This window comes from Papio anubis, chromosome 18 (assembly GCF_008728515.1).
Source record: "Papio anubis isolate 15944 chromosome 18, Panubis1.0, whole genome shotgun sequence".
Classification (NCBI taxonomy): domain Eukaryota; kingdom Metazoa; phylum Chordata; class Mammalia; order Primates; family Cercopithecidae; genus Papio; species Papio anubis.
This window is the reverse complement of record NC_044993.1, coordinates 47530031-47554067: the sequence shown is the minus strand read 5'-3', so window position 1 is coordinate 47554067 and position 24037 is coordinate 47530031. Positions and strand designations below refer to the sequence as shown.

At 45.9% G+C, this 24037-nt stretch overlaps 1 protein-coding gene across 1 annotated transcript in view; it reads left to right on the top strand.

The window, feature by feature from the left end:
- Positions 1 to 18904, top strand: part of LOC116271249 (translation initiation factor IF-2-like) — a 104454-nt gene extending 85550 nt beyond the window's left edge. The window contains exon 3 of the mRNA XM_031657984.1: positions 15256 to 18904. Within this exon, the coding sequence (XP_031513844.1) occupies positions 15256 to 15389 (134 nt within the window). The 3' untranslated portion in view covers positions 15390 to 18904. The remainder of the gene's footprint in view (positions 1 to 15255) is intronic.
- The last annotated feature ends 5133 nt before the right edge of the window (positions 18905 to 24037 follow it).

Genomic DNA, 24037 nt, shown 5'->3' with positions numbered 1-24037 from the left:
CACTTTTTTTTTCTTTTTTTTTTTTTTTTGAAGCAGGGTCTCACTCTGTAGTCCAGGCTGGAGTGCAGCGGCACAATCTCAGCTCACTGCAACCTCTTCCTCCCAGGTTTCAGTGATTCGTGTGCCTCAGCCTTGACTATGGGTGCACACTGCCATGCCAGCCATTTTTTGTATTTTTAGTAGAGATAGGGTTTGACTATGTTGGTGTCAAACTCCTGACCTCAAGTGATGCGCCTACCGTGGCCTCCCAAAGTGCTGAGATTACACGCATGAGCCACCACACCTGTCCTGTCTTGTTCCATTTCTCACCAAGTCAGTCCCCTGCATGACAACAGAGCCTTGGACAGACAAAGACCTGAGTCTAGATCCTGATTCTGCCATGTAGTGGCTGTATCACCTTGGGTAGGTCACTCCACCTCTGTGAGCCTTAGTTTTCTCATCTGCAAAATGGGAATGGATTCAGACCTCGTGCCATTACTGTGATGAATGCCAAGTCTTTTGCGTGGGGCTTATCCTGGACTCTCTTTCGGGTTGTAGGATCCTGACTCTAAGGCAACATGACAAACTCTAGCCTGGGGTGGGATCTGCCTCCCAAGGGGGCTTAGCAAGGGGGCCAAGCTATGCTTAGGGTAGCACGTGACAACATGATGAGCAATATTGCAATAAAACACTTGGGAAATTTAGAGTGGGGAAACGTTGCTTCTGGATGGAGCAGGTGGTTGGTGAACAAGACAGGCTTCATGGCGGGAGAGTGGGGTGGACATTTGAGCTGGATCTTGAAGGCTGGGAATGGTTCAGACTTAGAGAAACGGAGAGAGAGAAGATGTTGAGATTAAGGGAGTAGCAAGAACAGAGACCCAGCCATGGAAAAAGGCCGAGAGTGGAGATGTGATGGCTAAGGTGACCTCCCACTCTCCAAGTCTGCTGCCTCGTGGCAGGTGTAAGCCTCAGTGTGGCTGCCCAATGGCTGCTGTTGGAGCCCTCAGCTCTTTCTTGGTTAGTGTAGAGATCCCTATCTGTATGTCTCTTCTGTCTTAGATTGCTCCCAAGATTCAATATCTGTCTCACTGTGGTCATACCTCTGGATTCTGCAGAGTAGCCCCTTGCTTTTGTGGGATTCTTGAGAAAGATGATATGAAGTGCTATTCATTGCTTCACTCCACAATCATGCCTGCAGCACCAATCACTGCTCCAGGCTTTGAGGACACAACAGCGAACAAGACATACATGGTCAGGAAGTTTCTATTTGTTACTGAAAACATGTGGCCTCCGTGTTGCATTGTCTGGGCATCACTATTATTATTGTTATTATTATTACTGAGATGGAGTTTCGCTCCTGTCGCCCAGGCTGGAGTGCAGTGGTGCGATCTTGGCTCACTACAACCTCCACCTCCCAGTTCAAGCAATTCTCCTGCCTCAGCCTCCTCAGTAGCCGGGATTACAGGCATGTACCACTATGCCCAGCTAAATTTTGTGTTTTATGTAGAGATGGAGTTTCACCACATCTGAACTCCTGACCTCAGGTGAGTTCTTGAACTCCTGACCTCAGGTGATCTGCCCACCTCAGCCTCCAAAAGTGGTGAGATTACAGGTGTGAGCCACCACGCCTGGCCTGTCTGGGTGATATTTAGAAGGGCCAGGGAACATCATTTTTTGGAAAGGGGATTCCAAAGAATTACTGATATGTACACGTTAACTTGAGAATGGAAGTTCCATGAGGGCAGGGATTTTGTCTGTATGGTTCGCTGCTGTATCTCCAGCACCTAAAACCAGACTGACACATAGTAGGTGCTCAATAAATGTTGACAGGATACAACTGTGTGAATATAAAACATTGACATTGAGAACGTAAGAGAAGAGAAGTGTACTTTTAGGGATCAAGATTAATTCAGACACCTTCAGATATCACTACTTGATGTTGCGATTTTGATTCCTAAGATAGAGAGATGGAATATGAATTATCAGGATTTCAGGGCACGCAGCCTCCAGCCTGGTCTAGAATGTGGTTAAGCCCACAGTGTGCACAGGACTACATGTAAATAGATCCCAAAGCAGAGGAAAATCCCTTGCACATCCTGTAGAGGACACAGGTACTAAACAAGTCGACAAATCCATATACAGGACAATTTCAGAGTGTGATGGTGGTCTCACTATGGAAGAAAAGCAACGCAGGTGCAGGAATAAGCGTGATGGGGTGAGGAGGGGTGAGGACCACCTTAAGTAGGGTGGTGTTCTTAAGTAGTCCAGCTGTTCTCCATCCACCCCTCCCTGTCCATTCCCTGCCCTTCTCTGTGCCCTAGGAACTGCCTGGACTCTGTGCCCATTGGTTTTGGCCAATAGGAGGCACCTACAGGGAATCAAGAGGGCAGAAGGAGAGAAAGATCAGGGCATTACTTTCTGGCTCGTCTTGTTCTCTCCCTGTTGAGGTTTTGACAGTGACTACATTTCTCTAAGGAGTGGCTCTCAAAGTGTGGTTCCCAGGCCGGCAGCATCAGCATCCTCTGGGAACTCATTAGAAAGACTGATTCTCAAGTCCTGGCCTGGAGATGCTTAAGTTCTGATTCTGAGACTTGTTAAGTGTGAATTTGGCTCCTGGTGGCAGCTCCTCCTCTATGGCTTCACCTTTTCCAGGCTTCTTTCCCTCCCCTGCCCCTTCAGACCTGGGTTTCCCATGGTTACCAGCCCCTCAATCCTGTCCACACCTCTATAAATAATTTCTTCACTCATCAGTCTTCAGTGAGCCCCTTGGAGGTGCCATCTGTTTCTTGCAGGGACCCTGACTGTTCAGATGACCAGCATGTCAGTTCATCCCCATCTAGACAGGGAACACCCTCTCCCAGTCACTGAGTCCCCACAGGCTCGCCTCAGTCATTGCTGGTCATTGAGATGGCTTGAGTAGGTGACCTTGAGTTGAGGCTGAAATTTAAGACCTGTCTCTGTGCCCCTGGCCTGCAAGCAAGATGCAAGGGTGTGCAATGGTGAAGGCAATCACACAGGCCATTTCTCTTTAAGGCTATGGTGGATATGAACAGGCACTCTCACTTCTTCTAGCCGAGGAATGCCCTAGTCATTTACTCCTCTAGACCCAGTAGGATAGACCTCTGAGCTTCCACTCCCCAGGATAGCAAAAAATTCAGTCTCCAGTTTTTGAGATTTTCTTTTAGCCCCTGGGTTGTATGAAGTTTTCAGACCATGTGAGAGAGCACTCTGGTCTTCCCCTACTCTTCCCCTCCCCATGGCTGGTGGTCATGGGCACCATGAGCACCATGGTACCCTCAATGGGTGCAAGATTTTGACTGAGCTAATAACCTCTGATCCCAAAGTCCAGCTTTCCTGAGACGTTTTTCTTTGAAGGCCCTGAGATCTTTTAGGGTGCTGTGGATCCCCAAACATCTTCTCCCCTTGGAATCTGCTGGCCACCCTTTCCTTCTGCATGAATTCCCTCTGCTGTCCCCTCCCTGAAGCAGGAAGACATCACCCTCCAGTGGGCCTCTGGGAATACAAGGGGCCTTTAAGGAGTCTCCTTCCTGGGGTGGGAGATGCCAGCTCCATTCACCTTTGCTATCTTAGCAGCCCAAAGGGAATCAGATGGGGAGGGGGTCATGGGAGAAAGGGCATCTTCAAGGGCCAAAATGAGGCCATTCCCAGGCAACATCGATGGGCATGGTGGAGACAATGGAAGGCGGAGGGCCAGGACCCAGGCTGGGGCCCACCAAGGAACCCAGAGCATCCCTGCAGCAGCCTCAGGCAACCTGGACTGCCACCCACTGAGTTGTCCCAGCTGTACCCCCTGGTGGTTGACAACAAGCTCTGCCGACCTACCCTATGATATGCACTATAGAAACACCAGCGTTGGTGATCTTCATGTTTTTATAGGTAGGGAAACTGAGGCACCAAAAGGTTCATGTTGATGTTACACATACAGTGAGTGATGGAGCCAGGCTGCACCCAGGCAGGCCTGGCTCTAGAATCCCTGCTCCGAACCAGGGCATGATCCCCTGGCCATGTGCTAGTCTCTGATGGTACCTGCATGTCACTCCTGTTCCCCCCAGTTAGGCTGCAGAAGACTGTGGCTCATGTTTCCTCTGACCCCCATGTAGGTGAGAGTGATGATGACGAAAGCCATCTCCTAAGTACCCAATTTTTTTTTTTTTTTTTGAGACAGAATCTCTCTCTGTCACCCAGACTGGAGTGCAGTGGCACGATCTCGGCTCACTGCAAGCTCTGCCTCCCAGGTTCACGCTATTCTCCTGCCTCAGCCTCCCACGTACCTGGGACTACAGGCGCCCGCCACCATGCCCAGCTAATTTTTTTGTATTTTCAGTAGGGACAGGGTTTCAACATGTTAGCCAGGATGGTCTCGATCTCCTGACCTCGTGATCCACCGGCCTCGGCCTCCCAAAGTGCTAGGATTACAGGCATGAGCCACCGCGCCCGGCCAGCACCCACTCTTTTTTTTTTTTTTTTTTTGGAGATGGGGTCTCTGTTGTCCAGGCTGGAGTGCAGTGGCACGATCTCAGCTCACTGCAACCTCCACCTCCCGGGTTCAAGTGATTCTCCTGCCTCAACCTCCTGAGTAGTTGGGATTACAGGCACATGCTACCACACCCAGTTAATTTTTGTATTTTTAGTAGAGACGGGGTTTCACCATGTTGGCCAGGCTGGTCTTGAACTCCTGACCTCAGATGATCTGCCCGCTTCGGCTTCCCAAAATGCTGCGATTACAGACGTGAGCCACCGCTCCTGGCCCTAAGCACCCACTTTTTCCCAGGCACTGCATCTAAGCTCTTTGCCCATGTTGAGTCTTCACAAGACCCCTACAGGTGCTATGCGCATTTCACCAACAAGGAAATAAAGACACAGAAAGATGGGAGGACGTGACAGAGCTAGCATTCGCACTCAGCTCTGCTGATTCCAGAACTCAGAATATGGAGCTATTCTGCCCCATAAATGCCCCCGCCGAAGGATGGGCCAGTGCCATCATATGAGCCATCACTAAAATGAATCTCTGTTGCTTTTCTAATGTTGGAAGGATATTTTTAATAGGCTGTGATTCTTACCCTGAGTGCACATTGGAATCACTTGGGAGCTTTGAAAACTCTACCGATATATGGGCCCCACCCGGACCAATTAAATCAGAATATCTGTGGGTGGGGCCTGAGATTCACATTTCTGGGGTTAAGAACCACATAAATTGGTTGACCTAATAGGATTCTTCCCAGCTTTCAAGTTCCATGGTTCACCAAAGGTATGCTGCCATCAGGTGGCAGTAACATGCCACAGCTCTATGATCTAATTGTCAAGCCTCAGTCTGAAGTGTGTGTGATTGAGAGACAAGAGCACCTGTCTTAAGGTTTAATGCCCAAAATAAATCCCTTAACTAAACATGTAAACTTAATTGCCATTGATTTTGATATGGGTCACTTCCAAAAGCTGCAAGCCAATATGGTGCCATTTAATACCTAGCTCATTAATCCTTAGATAATCTTTATCACAGAGACTAAGGATTTGGAGGAAAAGCATCTCTTCTGTGTTTGAATTTCAGCTGTTAGACTTCTGGCCATTGAAGTACCCTGTGTTCCCTATGTCATCTCTATGACTTTTCCTTAAACCTCAGCTTTGACCTGCCTGGGCAGCGTGGGCTAAGTTTGATCATCTCTGCTTAAACATTTTCTGTTTAGCCTTGTCTATGTAGCAGAAATAGAAGTGTGAGAGCCATTTATTTTGGCCTTTCACGGATTTTCCCTGTCTCCATGGAGATATATTCCCAGGGGATTTCTTTCAGGACCACCCCCTGCCAGCTGTCCACGGTGGGAACATCTGGTTCTAGTAGGAAATCCTGACATAGCGATGGGAGCAGAGAGCTGGGAAGATTTTAGGATGTGGAGTGTGGAGTCTGCAGACCTGGGCTGAGTCTTGCTCCATTTCTTACTGGCTGTGTGGTTATAGGCAAGTCATTGAAAGTTCAGACCCTCACTTTGCTTGTCTTGAAAATGGAGATTCTCATTGAAGTTTGTTGTGGCACTAAAGAGACGGCAAATATCCTTTCATCATAAAACTGCTCAACAAACTAGGAATAGAAGGGAACTTCCCCAACCTGACAGAGGGCATATATTTTTTAAAAACCCACAGCTAACAACAGATTTTATGGTACAAAAATGAATGCATCCCCTCCAAGATCAGGAACAAGATGAGGATGTCCATTCTTGCCACTTTTATTTAATATTATATTGGAGGTTTTAGCCAAAGCAATTAGGCAAGAAAAAGAAATAAAAGAGATCAAGATTGGAGATGAAGAAGTAAAACTATCTCTGCAGATGATATGATTCTGTATATAGCAAGTTCTAAGAATCCACTAAAACTGTTAGAACTAATAAATGAGTTCAGCAAGATTGCAGTTTACAAGATCAATATACAAAATTTAATTATATTTCTATACACTGGCAATGAACAATTCAAAAATGAAATTTAGAAAACAATTCCACTCATAATAGCATAAAAATTATAAAATACTTAGGAGTAAATTTAACAAAGTAAGCATGAAACCTATATTCTAAAAACTACAAAACATTGTAAATAGAAATTTGAATAGATCTAAGTAAATGGAAAGGCATCCCGTGTTCATGGATTTGAAGTTTTAATATTTTAAGATGGCAATACTTCCCAAATTGGTCCCATTACAGATTCAATGCAATCCCTTTCAAAATTCCAACTTGCTTTTTTAAAGAAATTCACACATTGATCCCAAAATTCATATGAAAATGCAGGAGACCCAGAATAGACAAAATGATCTTTAAAATGAAGGCCAAAGTTGAAGAATCCATATTTTCCAATTTCAAAACTTACTTCAAAGCTACAGTAATCAGGATAGTGTAGTATAAGGAGAGACATATAGATTAATGGAGTAGAACTGAGAGTATAAAATAAACCCTTTTACTTATAGTCAATTAATTTTTGGCAAGTTTGCCAAGACAATTCAATGGAGAAAGAATAGTTTTTCAATAAATGCTTCTGAGACAACCGGATATCCACATGCAAGAGAATAAAGCTGGACCCCTTTTATACACCATACACATAAATCAACTCTAAATGGATAAGAGACATAAATAGAAGAGTTAAAATTACAAAAGTCTTAGGGGAAAGAATAGGAGTAAACCTTCATGATCTTGGGCTAGGCATACCCTTCTTAAATATGACACTAGGCTAGGTGTAGTGGCTTATGCCTGTAATCCCAGCACTTTGGGAGGCTGAGGCAGGAGGATCATTTGAGCCCAAGAGTTCAAGACTAGCCTGGGCAACAAAGTGAGACCCCATCTCTATTTTTTTTTAGATGGAGTCTCACTCTGTCGCCCAGGCTGGGGTGCAGTGGCATGGTCTTTGTTCCCTGCAACCTCTGCCTCCAGGGTTTAAGCGATTCTCCTGTCTCAGCCTCCCAAGTAGCTGGGATTACAGGGGTGCACCACCATGCCCAGGTACTTTTTGTATTTTTAGTAGAGACAGGATGTCACCATGTTGGCCAGGCTGGTCTCGGACTCCTGACCTCAAGTGATCCACCTGCCTTGGCCTCCCAAAGTGCTGGGATTACAGGTGTGAGCCACAACACCCAGCCTCTATTTTAAAATTAATAACAAAGAAGATATGACAACAAAAGCACAAGCAACAAAAGAAAAATAGATAAATTGGACATCATTAAAATTAAAAACTTTTCTGCTTCAAAGGATGTCATCAAGAAAGTGAAAAGACAGGCCACGCAATGAGAGAAAATATTTACAAATCAGATAACTGATAAGGGACTTGTATGCAGAATATATAAGAATTAATCATCCATAATAAAAGGACAAATGACACAATTAAAAAGTGGGAAAAGGGTCTGAGAAGATATTTCTCCAAAGAAGATATAGAAATGGCCAATAAGCCCATGAAAAGATGCTGAACATTGTTAGTCATTAAGAAAATGCAAATTAAAACCACAGTGAGATACTGCATGGCACTGGCAAGGATGTTCATAATAAAAAAAGACGAACAATAGCAAGTGTTGGTGAAGACATGGAGAAATTGGAACCCTCATATGTTGCTGATGGGAACATAGAATGATGCATCTGTTTTGGAAAATAGTGTTGCAATTTCTCAAAATGTTAAACACAAAGTTACATATGACCCAGCAATTCTATTCCTGGGTATATACCCAAGAGAAACAAAAACTTGTCCACACAAAAACTTGTACATGAATGTTCATAAATAACCAAAATGTGGAAACAAATTCAAACATCCATTATCTGATGAATGGATAAATAAAAGGTGGTATCCACATCATGTAATATTTTTCTGTGATATAAAGAAATGCATTACTAACATAGGCTACAAAGATGGTTGGTCCTTAAACACATTATTCTAAGTGAAAGAAGGCAGTCACAAAATATTATTATATGATTGTATTGTATGATTATATGATTCCATTTATATGAAATGGTATTTCATATATTGTATGATCATATTGAGTGTATTCTATGATTCCATTTATATGACTCATACAATATTGTATGATTCCATTTACATGAAATGACCAGACTAGGTGAATCTATAGAGACAGAAAACAGATGAGCTCTTCCTTGGGGGTGGAAGGGTTGCAGGAAATGAGTGACTGCTAATAGGTACAGCTTTCTTTTCAGGGTGATGAAAATGTTTTAAAATTGATTGTGGTGATGGTCACACAGTGTTGTGAATATGCTAACAGTATACTAAAAACCATTGAATTGTATACTTTATTTTATTTGTGTATTTTTATTAATTATTTATTTATTTTGAGACTGAGTCTTACTCTGTTGCCCAGGCAGAAGTGCAGTGGGGCGATCTCGGCTCACTGCAACCTCTGCCTCCTGGGTTCAAGTGATCCTCCTGCCTCAGCCTCCTGAGTAGCTGGGATTACGGGTATGTGCCACCACGCCCGGCTAATTTTTGTATTTTTAGTAGAGATGGGGTTTCACCGTGTTGGCCAGGCTGGTCTCGAACTCCTGACCTCAAGTGATCCACCCACCTCGGCCTCCCAAAACGTTGGGATTACAGGCGTGAGCCACAACACCCAGCCTCTATTTTAAAATTAATAACAAAGAAGATATGACAACAAAAGCACAAGCAACAAAAGAAAAATAGATAAATTGGACATCATTAAAATTAAAAACTTTTCTGCTTCAAAGGATGTCATCAAGAAAGTGAAAAGACAGGCCACGCAATGAGAGAAAATATTTACAAATCAGATAACTGATTTGAATGTATGAATTGCATAGTATATCAATTATATCTCAATAAAATTGTTAAAGAAAAGGGAAAATGTCTAGCACATAAATCTTAAATATTATTGAGGTGCCCAGTTGGTGGTGAGAGCTGGGGGCCTGCTGCAGGAAGGCTGGCATCTTCCTTAGGCTCAGGAGGCACAGAAGGGAGGGCCTAGACTACTTCTATAAAAGTCCTTGCCTATGAAAATGTTTTAGGGCCATGAAAATTCTATGGGCCCATGAAAAGGATTTAGAGCTAGGCGTGGTGGATCATGCTTGTAATCACAGCAGTTTGGGAGGCTGACACAGGAGAATTGCGTGAGCTCAGGAATTTGAGACCAGCCAGGGTGACAGAGTGCGATCCCATCTCTACAAAAAATTAAAAAACTAGCCAGATGTGGTGGTATGTGCCTGTGGTCTCAGCTACTCAGGAGGCTGAGGCAGGAGGATCACTTGAACCCAGGAGTTCAAGGCTGCAGTGAGCTATGATTGACCCACTGCACTCCAGTCTGGGCAACAGAGTAAGACCTTATCTCTAAAAATAAAAATAAATAAAAAAAAAAAAGAAAAAAATAATTTATTTTAAAATCAGAAGAAAATATAAACTTTTAGGTGAAGAAAATGCTTAATATTTAATATATTCATCTTTATGCCAATGTGGTTGTAAAATAGAATTCTTCTTATTATGTTTAAGAAGGGCCCCTAATAGGCAAAAGTGTGCAAGGCCCACCAACATTTTAATGTGGCCTTGGGTGTTGGTCTGAATTTGGCCATTACATCTCCTCCATTCCAGCAATATAACATTACAGAAAGTTTAAAACAATTCACTCAAAATCCATCCACTTCAGCACAGCATTTTTAAATTAAATTAAATAAAATTAAATTAAATTTAATTTTATTTAATTTAATTTTATTTTTTTGAGATGGAGTCTCACCCTGTCACCCAGGCTGGACTGCAGTGGCGTGATCTCTGCTCACTGCAACCTCCCCCTACCAGATTCAAGCGATTCTCCTTTCTCAGCCTCCCAAGTAGCTGGGATTACAGGCATATGCCAACACATCCAGCTAATTTTTGTATTTTTATCAGAGATGGGGTTTCTCTGTGTTGATCAGTCTGGCTTCGAACTCCTGGGCTCAAGTGATCCTCCCCCCTGGCCTCCCACACTGCTGGGGTTATAGGCATGAACCACCGTGCCTGACCAACACTTTTTAATTTTAATCCTCCCTTCTAGTTCTTGGCTGTCAGCAAACATCTCTGTCAGTAGGCTGTACTCTGAGTACCTCTAACATGCTGTGTGGCCCAGGATGGTCTCTCAGCTGCCCTGGGCCTTATTGTCTTTGTCTGTAATGGAAAGCGTGAGTCCTGCATCTCAGCACAGAGCATGGGGCGGGGGCAGGGGAAGCCAGAATGCTGGAACCACAGAGCAGGGTTCACCCATCTGTGGCCTCGTGATTCTTTGGAAGGAGTGACATAAATAAGAGAGGAAGCACCTCCTTGTCTCAACACTTAAGACCTTTTGTGATCTGACCCCTGCCTTCCTTCTCAGACTCATCTCCCACCGCTGCCTCCATCTCTGCCTCTGCATTGATATGGGGCTGGCAGGAGGTTCAGGAGGCCAAAGGGGCTTCAAGAGACCTTATCAGAGAACCTAGGAAGCTCCAAGCAGACGAATGAGTTGAGAATGCTGAAAGCTTCTAGATCGTTTTGACTCTTCAGCCCACATTGGTTCCATTTTGACCCAATCTGTCTCTTTGCTGGGATCAGCAGTAATATCCTGAAACCAGGGGTTGCAAACTCACCCTAGAGTTTATCCAATCTAGCGTCGCAGGGGCCATCTTGGTGGTTTTGGTGAGGCTAGGGGCAGAGCGGTAGTGGGCGGTGGGGACTGTGGCAAACCAGAGAGCTTGCAGGTGCAAACCAGAGAGCTTATCTAAAGGAGGCACAGCTGCCCGGCCCCAGGTGATTGCTGCTGTGTGGGATTGCGGGCTCAGCACAGTCAGATCTTCTGATTCTTTCAAAGGAAATTACAAATCTGAATTGGTAGGTAGCAATGTACCTATTTTTATGATCCCGTGTAGGTCAAACAAAATGCGTTTGTGAGCGTAGGTCCAGCGTGCGCCCCCTCTCTGTGTGAGAAAGGTCTACAGGTTGGGCCATGATTTGCTCAGTGCTGCATCCTTGGTGGCCAGCACTGTGTCCCCGGCATCAGGGAGGCCTGGGAGGAAAGACTGAAGAGGGGAAGCTTCTCGTAGACATAAGGTTTCAGTGGCAGTCATTCATTCATTCATTCATTCATTCATTCATTCATTCATTCGGTCGTGTGTTCATTTGCTTGCTCATTTGTTCATATATTCCTTCAACATTGTTTGTTTGTTTCCTTTTTCCTAGACAGGGCCTTGCTCTGTTGCCCAGGGTGGAGTGCAGCTTACTGCAGCCTCAACATCCTGGGCTCAAACGATACTCCTACCTCAGCCTCCCCAGTAGCCAGGACTACAGCCCCGTGCCACCACATCTGGCTACATTTTAAATTTTTTTGTAGAAAGGGGGTCTCGCTTTCTTGCTCAGGCTGGTTGGAAAATATTTATTAAGCAGTCACTGTACCCCAGGTTCTGTCGTAGCTGTTAGGAATCCATCCAGAAGGGAGATGGAGCGTGTCAGGGGAGGGACGTTTGGAATTTTAGATAGATTAAATGGAAAGCCCTCCTTGGGAAGATAACATTTGAGAAAAATGATAAGGGAGAGGAGGAGTAAACCACTCAGTGCGAGTGAACAGAGTGAACAGTGCTGCAGGCAGCAGAGGCAGCCAGTGCAAAGGCCCTGAGGCAGGAGAATGTCCAGCATGTTCAAAGACCAGCAAAGAGACCAAAGTGACAGGAGTGGAGTGAGCGAGGGGGAAGACAGGAGGGAAAGAGGTCAGGGTGGTGATGGAGAGACACATCACAGGGGATCTTGCAGGCCGCAGCGAGGACTTAGGCTCTAACTTAGGGTGAGTTGGGAATGCTGGGAGGGTTCTGAGCAGAAAAGGGACATAATCTGTTTTAGGTTATATCAGGATACTTCTGGTCACTGTGAGGATGGGGCAGAAACAGACAGACCAGTGTAGAGGCTACTGCAGTGATCCAGGGTGGGAACCGATGGTGGCTGGACCAGCGGAGGTGGCGAGAAGTGGCTGGATGCTAGATGCTTTGGGAAGCTAGAGCCACAAATGAGATAAAGATGGCACCAGGGTTTTGGCCTGAGCACCTGGGGATGGAGGTGCCATTTACTAGCTGGGGATGCAGTGTAGACTTGGCCCCTGTCCTCACAGAGCTTGTAGCTTGCTGGGGGAAATAGACATTAATGTATGTGTAAGCCGAGTCCCCTGTGAGCTTCTATTTGTAAGAAAGGGTCTGGAAGAAGTAGAAAGTTCAGAAGAAGAAAAGGAAACTTTTAGGTGAAGAAAATGTTTAATATTTAATAGTAATATTGTATATTCATCTCTATACCAATGTGACTATAAAACATAATTTTAAAATTATTTTTAAGTTAAATTAAATTTTATTTAAATTTAAAATTTTTGGCTGGGCGCAGTGGCCCATGCCTGTAATCCCAGCATTTTGGGATGCTGAGGCGGATCGCTTGAAGTCAGGAGTTCGAGACAACTTGGACAACATGGAGAAACGCCATCGCTACTAAAAATACAAAAATTAGCTGGGCATGGTGGTGGGTGCCCGTAATTCCAGCTACTTGGGAGGCTGAGGCAGGAGAATTGCTTGAACCCAGGAGGCGGAGGTTGCAGTGAGCCAAGATTGCACCACTGCACTCCAGCCTGGGCAACAGAGTGAGACTTTGTCTCAAATAAAATAAAATAAAATAAAACAAAATAAAATATTTAATTTTTGTGGGTATTTAGTAGGTGAATATATTTATGGGGTACATGAGATATTTTGACACAGGCGAACAATTCAATTACACTCTTTTAGTTATTTAAAAATATACAGTTAAGTTATTATTGACTACAGTCACCCTGTTGTGCTAGCAAATAGTAAGTCTTATTCATTCTTTCTAACTATTTTTTTTTTTTTACCTATTAAGCATCCCCACTGCCCTCCCAATCCCCTACTACCCTTCCCAGCCTCTGGTAACCATCCTTCTACTCTCTATGTCCATGAATTCAATTGATTTGTTTTTTAGATCCCACAAATAAGTGAGAACATGCAGTTTGTCTTTCTGTGCCTGGCTTATTTCACTTAACATAATGACCTCCAGTTCCATCCATGTGGTTGCAAATGATAGCATCTCATTCTTTTTTATGGCTGAATAGTACTTCATTGTGTGTATGTACCACATTTTCTTTATCCATTCATCTATTGATGGTTAGGATGCTTCCAAATCTTGGCTAGTGCTGCTATCCACAATTGATAAATACAACAATTGTGCTATCCACGATGGATAAATACAACAATTTTTAATTAATTATTTAGTTTTTATTTAGGAAGGGGCTCATTAAGGCAAAATGGCCCAAAGCCCACCAATGCCTCAATGTGGCTGTGGATGCTGCTCTGCACTTTTTTTTTTGAGACGGAGTCTTGCTGTGTTGCCCAGGCTGGATTGCAGTGGTGCGATCATGGCTCACTGCAGCCTCCGTCTCCCAGGTTCAAGCGATTCTCCTGCTTTAGCCTCTTGAGTAGCTGGGACTACAGATGCGTGCCACCACACCGAGCTAATTTTTCTATTTTTAGTAGAGACGGGGTTTCACCATGTTGGCCAGGATGGGCTCCATCTCTTGACTTCTTGATCCGCCCACCTCGGCCTCCCAAAGTATGACCTGCACATTGGATTTCCCTCCCTCTAGCCTTTGAGGAAACAATGTAACAGTAAAGAAAGTGTAAAGAAATTCGTTCAAAATCCATCCACTCTAGCACACCACTTTCTTTTCTTTCTTTTAAATCCTGCCCTCCAGTTCTTGGCCAAGTCAGCACACTCTCTCTTTTTTTTGAGATGAAGTCTCACTCTTGTCCCCCAGCCTTGAGTGCAATGGCACGATCTCAGTTCACTGCAACCTCCGCCTCCTGGGTTCAAGTGATTCTTCTGCTTCAGCCTCCCAAGTTGCTGGGATTACAGGCGCCTGCCACTACGCCCGGCTAATTTTTATATTTTTAGTAGAGATGGGGTTTCACCAAGTTGGCCAGGCTGGTCTCAAACTCCTGACCTCAGGTGATCCGCCCGCCTCGGCCTCCCAAAGTGTTGGGATTACAGGTGTGAGCCACCGCGCCTGGCCAGCACACTCTCTTTCAGTAAGTTATCATCTCAGTGTGACTAACTTGCACTCGGGATGACATGCAGAGGCAGACTCGGGACGGTGACCGTGCCCCGTAGAAAACCAAGGTGCTGTGAGAGTCAACAGCAGGAGTGTGTTCCAGGTGGGGAACAGCATGTACAAAGCCATGGTGTGGGGGCTGCACAGGGGTGTACCCAGAACGGGGGCAGAGGGAGAGGGCAGTGGGTGGACAGGCCAGTCAAGGCCTATTCTGGGTCCACATACGGGAATTTGAACTTTCTCCTTTGGGAAGTCATCGAAGAGTTTCAAATAGGAGCAAGCTGTGTGTGTGCCTGTGTTGGATGTGATCAGAGCTGTTTTGAAATGACCCCTTCAGCTGCAGCGTGGAGAATGAATCGGAGAGGGGCCAGAGTGGAGGCCCGGGGAGGCCAGTGTGGAGCAGCGTGGATTCTGGGGGGAGGCTGTGGAAAGGGACCCAGTTGCTATCGCCGAGGTGGAAGCAATGGGCCTGGATGGATGGGGACAGGAGGTGGGAGAGTTGGCAGTTTCGCCATCCACACTCCTGGGATGTTGGGCATCTAGGAATCAGGGTTGGAGAAAGATGTCACTGGGCTTGGGTCAGAGACACTGGCTTGCTCCAGGGCTCGTGGGACGGGGGCAGGCAAACCTCGGAAGCCCACGTGTCCTCTCACATTCTGAAAACGCTTCTCTTCTTTTCAAAGGTGAAAAATGTCGCAGCTTCATTGACCTGGCCCCGGCATCGGAGAAAGGTGAGTGTGGCCCCAGCTCAGCTGTGGCAGCTCCGCCCTCTCTGGGGACATCTTTCCTGCCTTGGTGGCTCCCCAAAGCCCTGTGATAGCTTCTCCTTCAGCATCCCTGGGCAACAGGGTCCTGGAAGCCAGACACCCTGTTGCAAAGCCCTGAGTTTCTTGAGCTCTCAGTAGAGTGGGAGAGGCTGGTGAATGGGGACTGCCTGCCCTCCCTGTCTGACGGAGTAGTCCTGAGGGTCACCACCCTTCCATTCTGTCCAGCGCATGCTGGGACTGTGGGAGGGATGATGGGGGTGTGGACGTTTGGTTCAGGCAAGACCGGTGTTGGGGTTTGCCTCCAGTTGTAGGATTTGACCTTGGAGGAGGGAAGCCAGGTGCCTGGCCTTTGTCATCTCACAGGTGTGGGGAGGGCCAGTCTGATTGGATGCTACCATCTAGAGAGATCTCAGTGGTGTTCGGAGCCTGACAGCAGAGGCTCTGAGCCCACAGAGATGTTCAGAGCTGTGCAAGGCAGTGACTGGATTATCAGGAGCGGGGCACAGCTTGAGTAGGGGGATAGCAGTCAGGATTAGGTTTAGTTGCAAGTAATAGTGACCCTAAATAACTGATTTCAATGGAGAAATTTATCTCTTTTGTAAAAGTTTGGAAGTAGGCAATCCAAGGTAGGTCTGCTCCATGAAGTCCTCAGGATCCTGGCCCCTGCTGCCCTCTCTGTTGTCCCATTTCCCTTTTCTTCATGGTCTAAGATGGCTGCCAGAGCACCAGTCATTGCATCTGCATTCCAGGCAGCAGGATGCAGGAAGGGCAAACTCTAAGGTTCCCAGAAGTTATCCTACAACACCTGCATATATCTCCTTGACCAGAACTAGTCACATGGTCACACCCAACTGGAAGGGAGGCTTGGAAATGTGGTCTTTATTCTGGGCAATGATGTGCCTGGATGAAAGTCAGGGATTTTGTTATTGTGGAAGAATGAGAGAATGGACACAGGAGGAGAGCCTGCGGCAGGGACATGGGGGAGTGTGGCTGCCTCCCCACCTGCTTACCGTCTGCCACCCAGGAGATAGGCTGCCAAGAGTGAAACAGGTATGCATGTCTCTTCAGTTAGCCTGGAGATTAAGAGAGGGCTCTGGGCTTGGGAATCAGGGGAGGGGAAACTGAGGCAAAAGGGCACCACGTGTTCCAGAAGCTGGTGACATTCTATTTTGCAGACACCATCTCCTTGGAGCGCTCCAATCAAGTGGAGCTGGTGAAGTTGAGGAGCAAGAGACAGGGAACCCACTGGGCCCTCAGTTCCCAGAAAGCGACAAGGACTCCCTACCCCCTCTCGACAGTCAGGACCGCCTCCTCCATTTCTTTGATGTCCCCATGGCTGTGTCCTGTTTAATTGCTATATGTGGCCATCTCTGAAACATTTTGCTGTGCAGCTTAAGCCATAGCTTCCAAATTGAGATCACTGGAAAATACAATAATACAACCACTGCATGGCTGCTATTTGTTGAACAGTTACATGTGTCGGATACAGTGCCAAGCACGTTACAAGCATCAACTGAGAAACCTCCCCACAACCCCGTGAGGAAGGGGCTGTCATTTTCACTGCCACCTGACAGATGAGGAAACCAAGGCTTAGACAGATGAAGTCACTTAGGTCTCACACCTCATGAGGGGCAGAGCTGGGTGAAATCCAGGCCCGCGCTTCACACCTCTCCACTGTCTGCAGCCCTCTGGGATGTGCATCCCATAATTCCCAAGGCCTTGGAGCTCCTGGGTCAACTTTGCTCCAAATCTGGCTTCCAGAAAGCAGAGCCTGTGTGTGTGTACATGCATGTATGCACGTGTCCCGGGTGAGGGTGAGCATGCGTGTGCACGAGCAGCTGCTGCTATGTGTGTGTACGCATGCATGCCTGTGGATGAGCAGGGTGAGCGTGTGTGAATGTGGGCATGGAGGCATGTACACATGCATGCACACATGCGTGCACATGTGAGTGCAGGTGCCTTGTGTGCCCATGTGTGCATAAGCACAGGTGCGTTCTAGGGTGAGCACACACGGGTTATGTGCCCGTGTGAGTGCACGTGTGAATGTGAGTACGTGTGTGTGTGCATGCCTGTGTACAGTGGCAGGTGGGTGGCCTGTGCGCCTCCAGAAGGCATCAGGCCTTTATTTTGCTGCTTTTACAAGAGCCCCAAAGAGGTCATATCTTTGTGTTTTACTGGCCTTGTGATTTTACTTTTAGGGCTTGGCAGCCACGCCGAGAACCTTCTGGCTGTGTATATAAAAATGTTTACAAGGAGGCTGAGTGGGCTGGCTTTGCCACTGAGGTGCTGAATGATTTTCATGTACTCGCTGTCTCTCAAACACTGTAGCTCTTGCTTGGGATTGGCAGCGTTTGGTCCAAGGCAGCCCATGTGGCCTCTCCCCATGTATACGGGCCCAGCCCTTCCAGTAGACACCAGCAGTAACGTGACACCCTCAGACCCATCCATTTTCTCCCCACCACACTCAGCTTCTCCGTTTCACAGAAGAATCCAAAGGCAGAGAGACGAGGGACTTGTTCCCAGCCACACTGGGAGTGCAGAGTTGGATGTCCACACCCAGCTGTGTTCTCACCCAGTGAATACTCTTTCCTTAGGTTGTGGCTCCTGCACTGGCTCCCTCTGGAACCTCTCTTCTGGTATCTTTCTGATCTGCCACATATGCTAATCACGACACTGGCCCTAACTGACTTTCATATGGTACTTACTGTGTGCCAGGTGCTATGCTGAGAACTCGGCACACGTTGGCTCCTATAATCCTCCTTTTACAGGGGAGGAAACTGAGGCACAGAGCGACCACACAGCTGGAAAATGGGGGAACTGGGATTTGAGCCTGAACAGTCTGGCTCTTAAATGCCTGGTTCTCCTGCTGAAAAGCTTAGGGCTTCTGAGGCCTGGGGGATATCTGTACCCGCTTTATCAGCTGAGGTCCGGTGAGTGCTTCCCTTCCTGCTTCCAGCTCCCACTACCTGGCAAACCGTGGGCATGATTTCAAGATTTCCAGGCTCTTCTCAAATGCCACTTCCCCATTCCCATTTTCTGCAACACCCTCTTGTCCCCTGCTCACCTACCCTCTCCCTCCTGGCAAAATATTTGTCCGTCATCAGTTTCTTACCATAGCATCACACATTTTTCTTCATTTGCCTGACTATTCTAGTTTTGTGTTTTACATGGGAAATGTCTTTTTTGTTTTATGCTAACCTAAACCACAACCATTTTTAAAATCTGGATTCCTGCCACAATCTTGTAAGTGGTTACCTTCTTTCATTATTGCCCCCTGATTTGCTTGGTATCCTTTATGATCTTTATTTTATATTTTGACATGGGGTCTTGCTCTGTTGCCCAATCTGTAGTGCAGTGGTGTGATCATAGCTCACTGCAGCCTTGAACTCTTGGGCTCAAGCAATCCTTCTGCCTCAGCCTCCCGAGTAGCTGGGACTACAGGTGCACGCCAACACTTCCCAGCCTGGTGCCCAAATGGCCACCTTTTCTTTCTTTCTCCCTTTCTCCCTTCCTCCCTTCCTCCCTTCTGCTCTTTCTCTCTTTCTCTCTTTCTTTCTTTCTTTCTCTTTCTCTCTTCTCGTCTCTTTTCATCTCTTCTCATCTAATCTCATCTCGTCTCGTCTCGTCTCTTCTTTTCTTGGCACAGTCTCACTCTGTTGCCCAGGCTGGAGTGCAGTGGTATGATCTTGGCTCACTGTAACCTTCACCTCCCAGGTTCAAGTGATTCTCCAGCCTCAGCCTCCTGGGTAGCTGGGATTACGGGTGTGTGCCACCATGCCCAGCTAATTTTCTTTTTCTTTTTCTTTTTGTATTATTAGTAGAGACGGGGTTTCCTCATGTTGCCCAGACTGGTCTCAAACTCCTGGACTCAAGCGATGCTCCTGCATCGGACTCCCAAAGTGTTGGGATTACAGGCATGAGCCACTGCGCCTGGACAAGTGAACCCCTATCCTGAAGCTACCTAGGAAACCCCAACCACCAGCCAGTTCATTAGCACACGTAAGACACTCTCATCACTCCAGAGGTTTCAAGGGCTTTAGTAGCTGTTTGCCAGGAACCATGAGATCAAATATATGGTTTTTATTTTATTATGTCACAGTGTCATGATTATACACATTTGTTATAGAAATTTTAACAACCCCGGCCAGGTGCGGTGGCTCATGCCTGTAATCCTAGCACTTTGGGAGGTTGAGGCGGGCAGATCACCTGAGATCAGGAGTTTGAGACCATCCTGGCCAACATGGTGAAACCCCGTCTGCACTAAAAATACAAAAATTAACTGGGTATGGTGGCATGCGCCTGTAGTCCCAGCTACTTGGGAGGCTGAGGCAGGAGAATGGCTTGAACTGGGAGGTGGAGGTTATAGTGAGCCGAAATTGCGCCATTGCACTCCAGCCTGGGCAACAGAGCAAGACTCCATCTTAAAAAATAGAAAAAGAAATTTTGATAACCCCAAGTGTGTAAATTACAGATGAAAGTCTCTTATAAACCCACCCTTGGGTATTTAATATGAATGGTTTGGTTTAACAGTTCTTGAAAAAAATGTATACATACACACACATGTATGTACGTACATATATTTAATACATAAAATCATGGATTGTTTTTCATGTCAGTACACAGAACTCATCCTTATCTTGAAACAGGTGTAGGATATTCCATCGCATGGTGACTGACATAGTCTTTTTTTTTTTTTTTTTTAGATGGAGTCTCACTTTTGTCTCTTGTTGCCCAGGCTGGAGTGCAGTGGCATGATCTCGGCTCACTGCAACCTCCACCTCCCCGGTTCAAACGATTCTCTTGCCTCAGCCTTCCAAGTAGCTGGGATTACAGGCACTCAACACTATGCACGGCTAATTTTTGTATTTTTAGTAGAGACAGGGTTTCACCAAGTTGGTCAGGCTGATCTTGAACTTCTGACCTCAGGTGGATCTGCCCGCCTCGGCCTCCAAAGTACTGGGATTACCGGAGTAAGCCACCATGCCTGGCCTGTGACTGATATAGTTTGAACTGTGTCCCCTCTAAATCTCATTTTGAACTGTGACCTTCAATGCTGGAGGTGGGGCCCAGTGGGAAGTCTTTGTGTCATGGGGGTGGATCTCTCGTGAATGGTTTGGTACTTTCCCCTTGGTAGTAACTGAATTCTCACTGCATTGGTTCACACTGGAGCTGGCTATTTAGAAGAGCCTGGCACCTCCTCCCCTCTCTTTCTCACTCTGTTTCTTGCCATGTGACATGCCTTCTCCCCCTCCATCTTCCACCATGAGTAAAAGCTTCCTGAAGCCTCACCAGAAACCAAGCAGATGCTGGCACCATGCTTGTACAGCCTGCAGAACTGTGAGCCAAATAAACCTCTTCTTTGTAAATTACCCAGCCTCAGGTATTTATAGCAGTGCAACATGGACTATCATGTATATTGACATGTGTTTAAACCAGGCTCTCTAGCTGAACTGTACTTGAGTGTTCTGTGTCGTATTGTAGCTGAATAACAGTGACTTGTGCACATCTCTCTCTCCCTCACAAGCCCAGGGCCCTCGGTGGGTAGCATAATTTCTTATTTACCTCTGGGCCTCCAAGTCCTAGCCCAGCATTGGAGTACCACTGGCAAGACAGTATAATAAGCAGTATAACAAAGGTCTGCACAGTAGATTGTGCCAGGCAGAGAAGAAGAAATTGATCAAAGATGCCTGAGCAACTTACAAAGATGAAATGTACAAACACAGATCAACAGCAATGCCTCCATGTTATGAATTATTATTATTATTATTTTTGGTGGAGTCTTGCTCTGTCACCTAGGCTGGAGTGCAGTGGTGCCATCTTGGCTCACTGCAACCTCTGCCTCCTGGGTTCAAGCGATTCTCCTGACTTAGCCTCCCAAGTAGCTGGGACTGCAGGTGCGTGCCACCACGTCCCCAGCTATTTTGTATTTTTAGTAGAGACTGGGTTTCGCCATGTTAGCCAGGCTGGTCTCGACCTCCTGACCTCAGGTGATCCAACCGCCTCAGCCTCCCAATGTCCTGGGATTACAGGTGTGAGTCACTGCACCTAGTTGATGTTGTGAACTTGATACTGAACATGCAGAGAAAAGTTTCTCCTACTTCCTTGTCTTCCTCTTCAAGGCTTCCTTTGTCTCTCAAAACCTCAGTCATTTATTCACTAGGGCAAGAGTCTCCTACCAAATAATTGCGACCCATAGGATAATCTTAAAACCTGGTGCATAGGTCAGTGAGACACACAGTAATGTTGTATAATGAGCTATCACACAGCTCAGTGGCATTCTCACGGTTTTTTTTTTTTCCTCACATGTCTTTGGGTTTTCTTGGGTTTAGCTCATGTTGGAAGGCTTGGTTCCAGGATATAGGCTGGGATCAATCTGCCCCACTTGTGTCTGTTCAGGTAGAGGAGATAGTAGGTGCTTGGGGGAGATTTTTTCATGGTAATGACAGAAATGCAAGATGGGGGGCCAACTGCACAAGCACATTTTAAACCTTTGTTTGGATCATATCCACCAACATCCCATTGGCCACAGCCAATCCCATGGCCAAGTCCAACATCAATGGGGCAAGAAGTATACTGCTCACATGGAGGAATGGGTGGGGTGTTTGGAGTGAACGTTTGCTGATCAATAATTTAAGGGACCACACCTGGACTTTGACCATAGGTCTCAAGGATGGGTGGCAGCTGGAGCCAGTCTGGCTGGATTTCTGGTCATGAGTGTGAGACTCATTAATTTGCTTGTCAAGGTCTCCCCTGGTCATTGTCAGGATCTTTATTTCTCCCAAAGTGACCTAAATATTTGAATATTTATCTGTAACCTGGTTAGCATCAGGCTGCTAAATGGTCTATCACTTCTTCATGTTCTGAGACTGAAGAACTATTTTATGTGCACAGCCTTTGGCCAACTTTCTGGTTAAAAATGGATAACTGTTAACTATCATGAAACCTTCCAGTTAACCAACTATCATTAAACTTTCTAGTTTCAAAAGAAAAGTGTTCATCCTTTTTGCAAATTATTGGCAAATCTGTAAATGTTCTCTCAATGTCTTCAAAGACAACTGGCTAATTATAATAACACTTCCTCCTTTCCCTCCCTCCCTCCCTCCCTCTCTTCTTTCCTCCCTTCCTTCCTTCCCCCCTTCCCCCCTTCCCCCTTCCCCCTTCCCCTCTTCCTTCCTTCCCCCCTTGCCCTCTTCCTTCCTTCCTTCCTTCCTCTTCTCCTATGGAGTCTTTTGACCTCCAGCCCCATTTTGACTCAATGATTATCTAAGGCCGTTATTCTGGAAGCCCTTTTAACCATTATTTTGAAATTTCCTCCCCTCTCTCGTGTTGGCTCCAATGCTTCCTGTATCCCAGGTAGTCTTCTTTCTGGGTTACTTCTTCATTTTGAGGAAAAATATCTTCCAGTAACTTCCTGAGAAAGAGAGCATGGTTGAGACCCTTTATGTCTCATGTTGTTTTTATTCCTCTGTCACACTTGTCTAGATGCTTTGCTGGGTATAATATTTTAAGTTGGAAATAATTTTCCCACAAAATTTGGAAAGGATTGGCCGCTCCCTTGTCTTCCAGACTCCAGTGTTGTTGAGAAGTTCAATGTTATTCTGATCCTTTTGTGTGATCTGATTATTTTCCCCTCTCTGGAAGCTTTTAATATCTTATTTTCTGTTCTCACTTTTTTTATTTTCCATTTTCATTTTTGTTTGCCTTTTTATTTATTCCTCAGATACTTATTCAATTTTTATCTTTCAATCAGCCACTCTACTTTTAACATTTCTACAGTCATAGTTTTAATTTTAAGAGCTTTTTCTTGTTATAGGAATGTTCTCTTTTTATAGTCTCCTGATTTTGTTTTATGGACACAATATCTTCTCATATTTCTCCAAGGATATTAATTTTTTTTAAGTTTGCTTCTCTATCCTTTAATGTCTCTGTTTCTTCCAAGTTCTTTTGCCTATTTTATTTTAATTTCAACCTCTGTCTTTTATATTGTTTTCCTTAAACATCTGATGTTCATGTTTAAGAGTGAGGTGCGAACTTACTATTTTGAAGGCCAAGGTGCAGTGGAAATGGGGAGAATATTGGCCAATGGACTTCCTAATCATCTGGGCTATAAATCCCTCATCCACAAAGTTCATGATGGCTCACGTCTGTGATCCCAGCACTTTGGGAGGCTGAGGCAGGAGGATTGCTTGAGGCCAGGAGTTCCAGACCAGCCTGGGTGACATAGTGAGACCCCTGTCTCTACAAAAAATTTAAAAATAAAATTAGCTGGACATGGTGGTGTGCACCTGTAGTCCCAGCTACTTAGAAGGCTGAAGTAGGCGGATTACTTGAGCCGGGGAGTTCAAGGCTGCAGTGAGCTAGGATTGTACCACTGCACTCCAGCCTGGGTGTCAGGGCAAGACCTTGTCTCAAAAACAAAATGAAACAAAACAAAAAGTTCATCTGGGCAACCCATACCCGCTGTCACGAGGCTTTTTCTCTTTCACTGATCAGTGTCCTGCAAGAGGAACTCTCCCATCTCCAGTGTACTAATAAACTCAGCCACCAGCATTCTGGGAATCAAATGGGGGGCCTGGGAGGTATCTCAGTGGCACATATGTAGATTTTCACTTAATTCTTGGTTTTCAGTATGGAGCTCAGCTGGGTCTGGTTCCTCTATTCCAAGGATTTTCCGAAGTTTCCTCTGGCTTCCTCCATG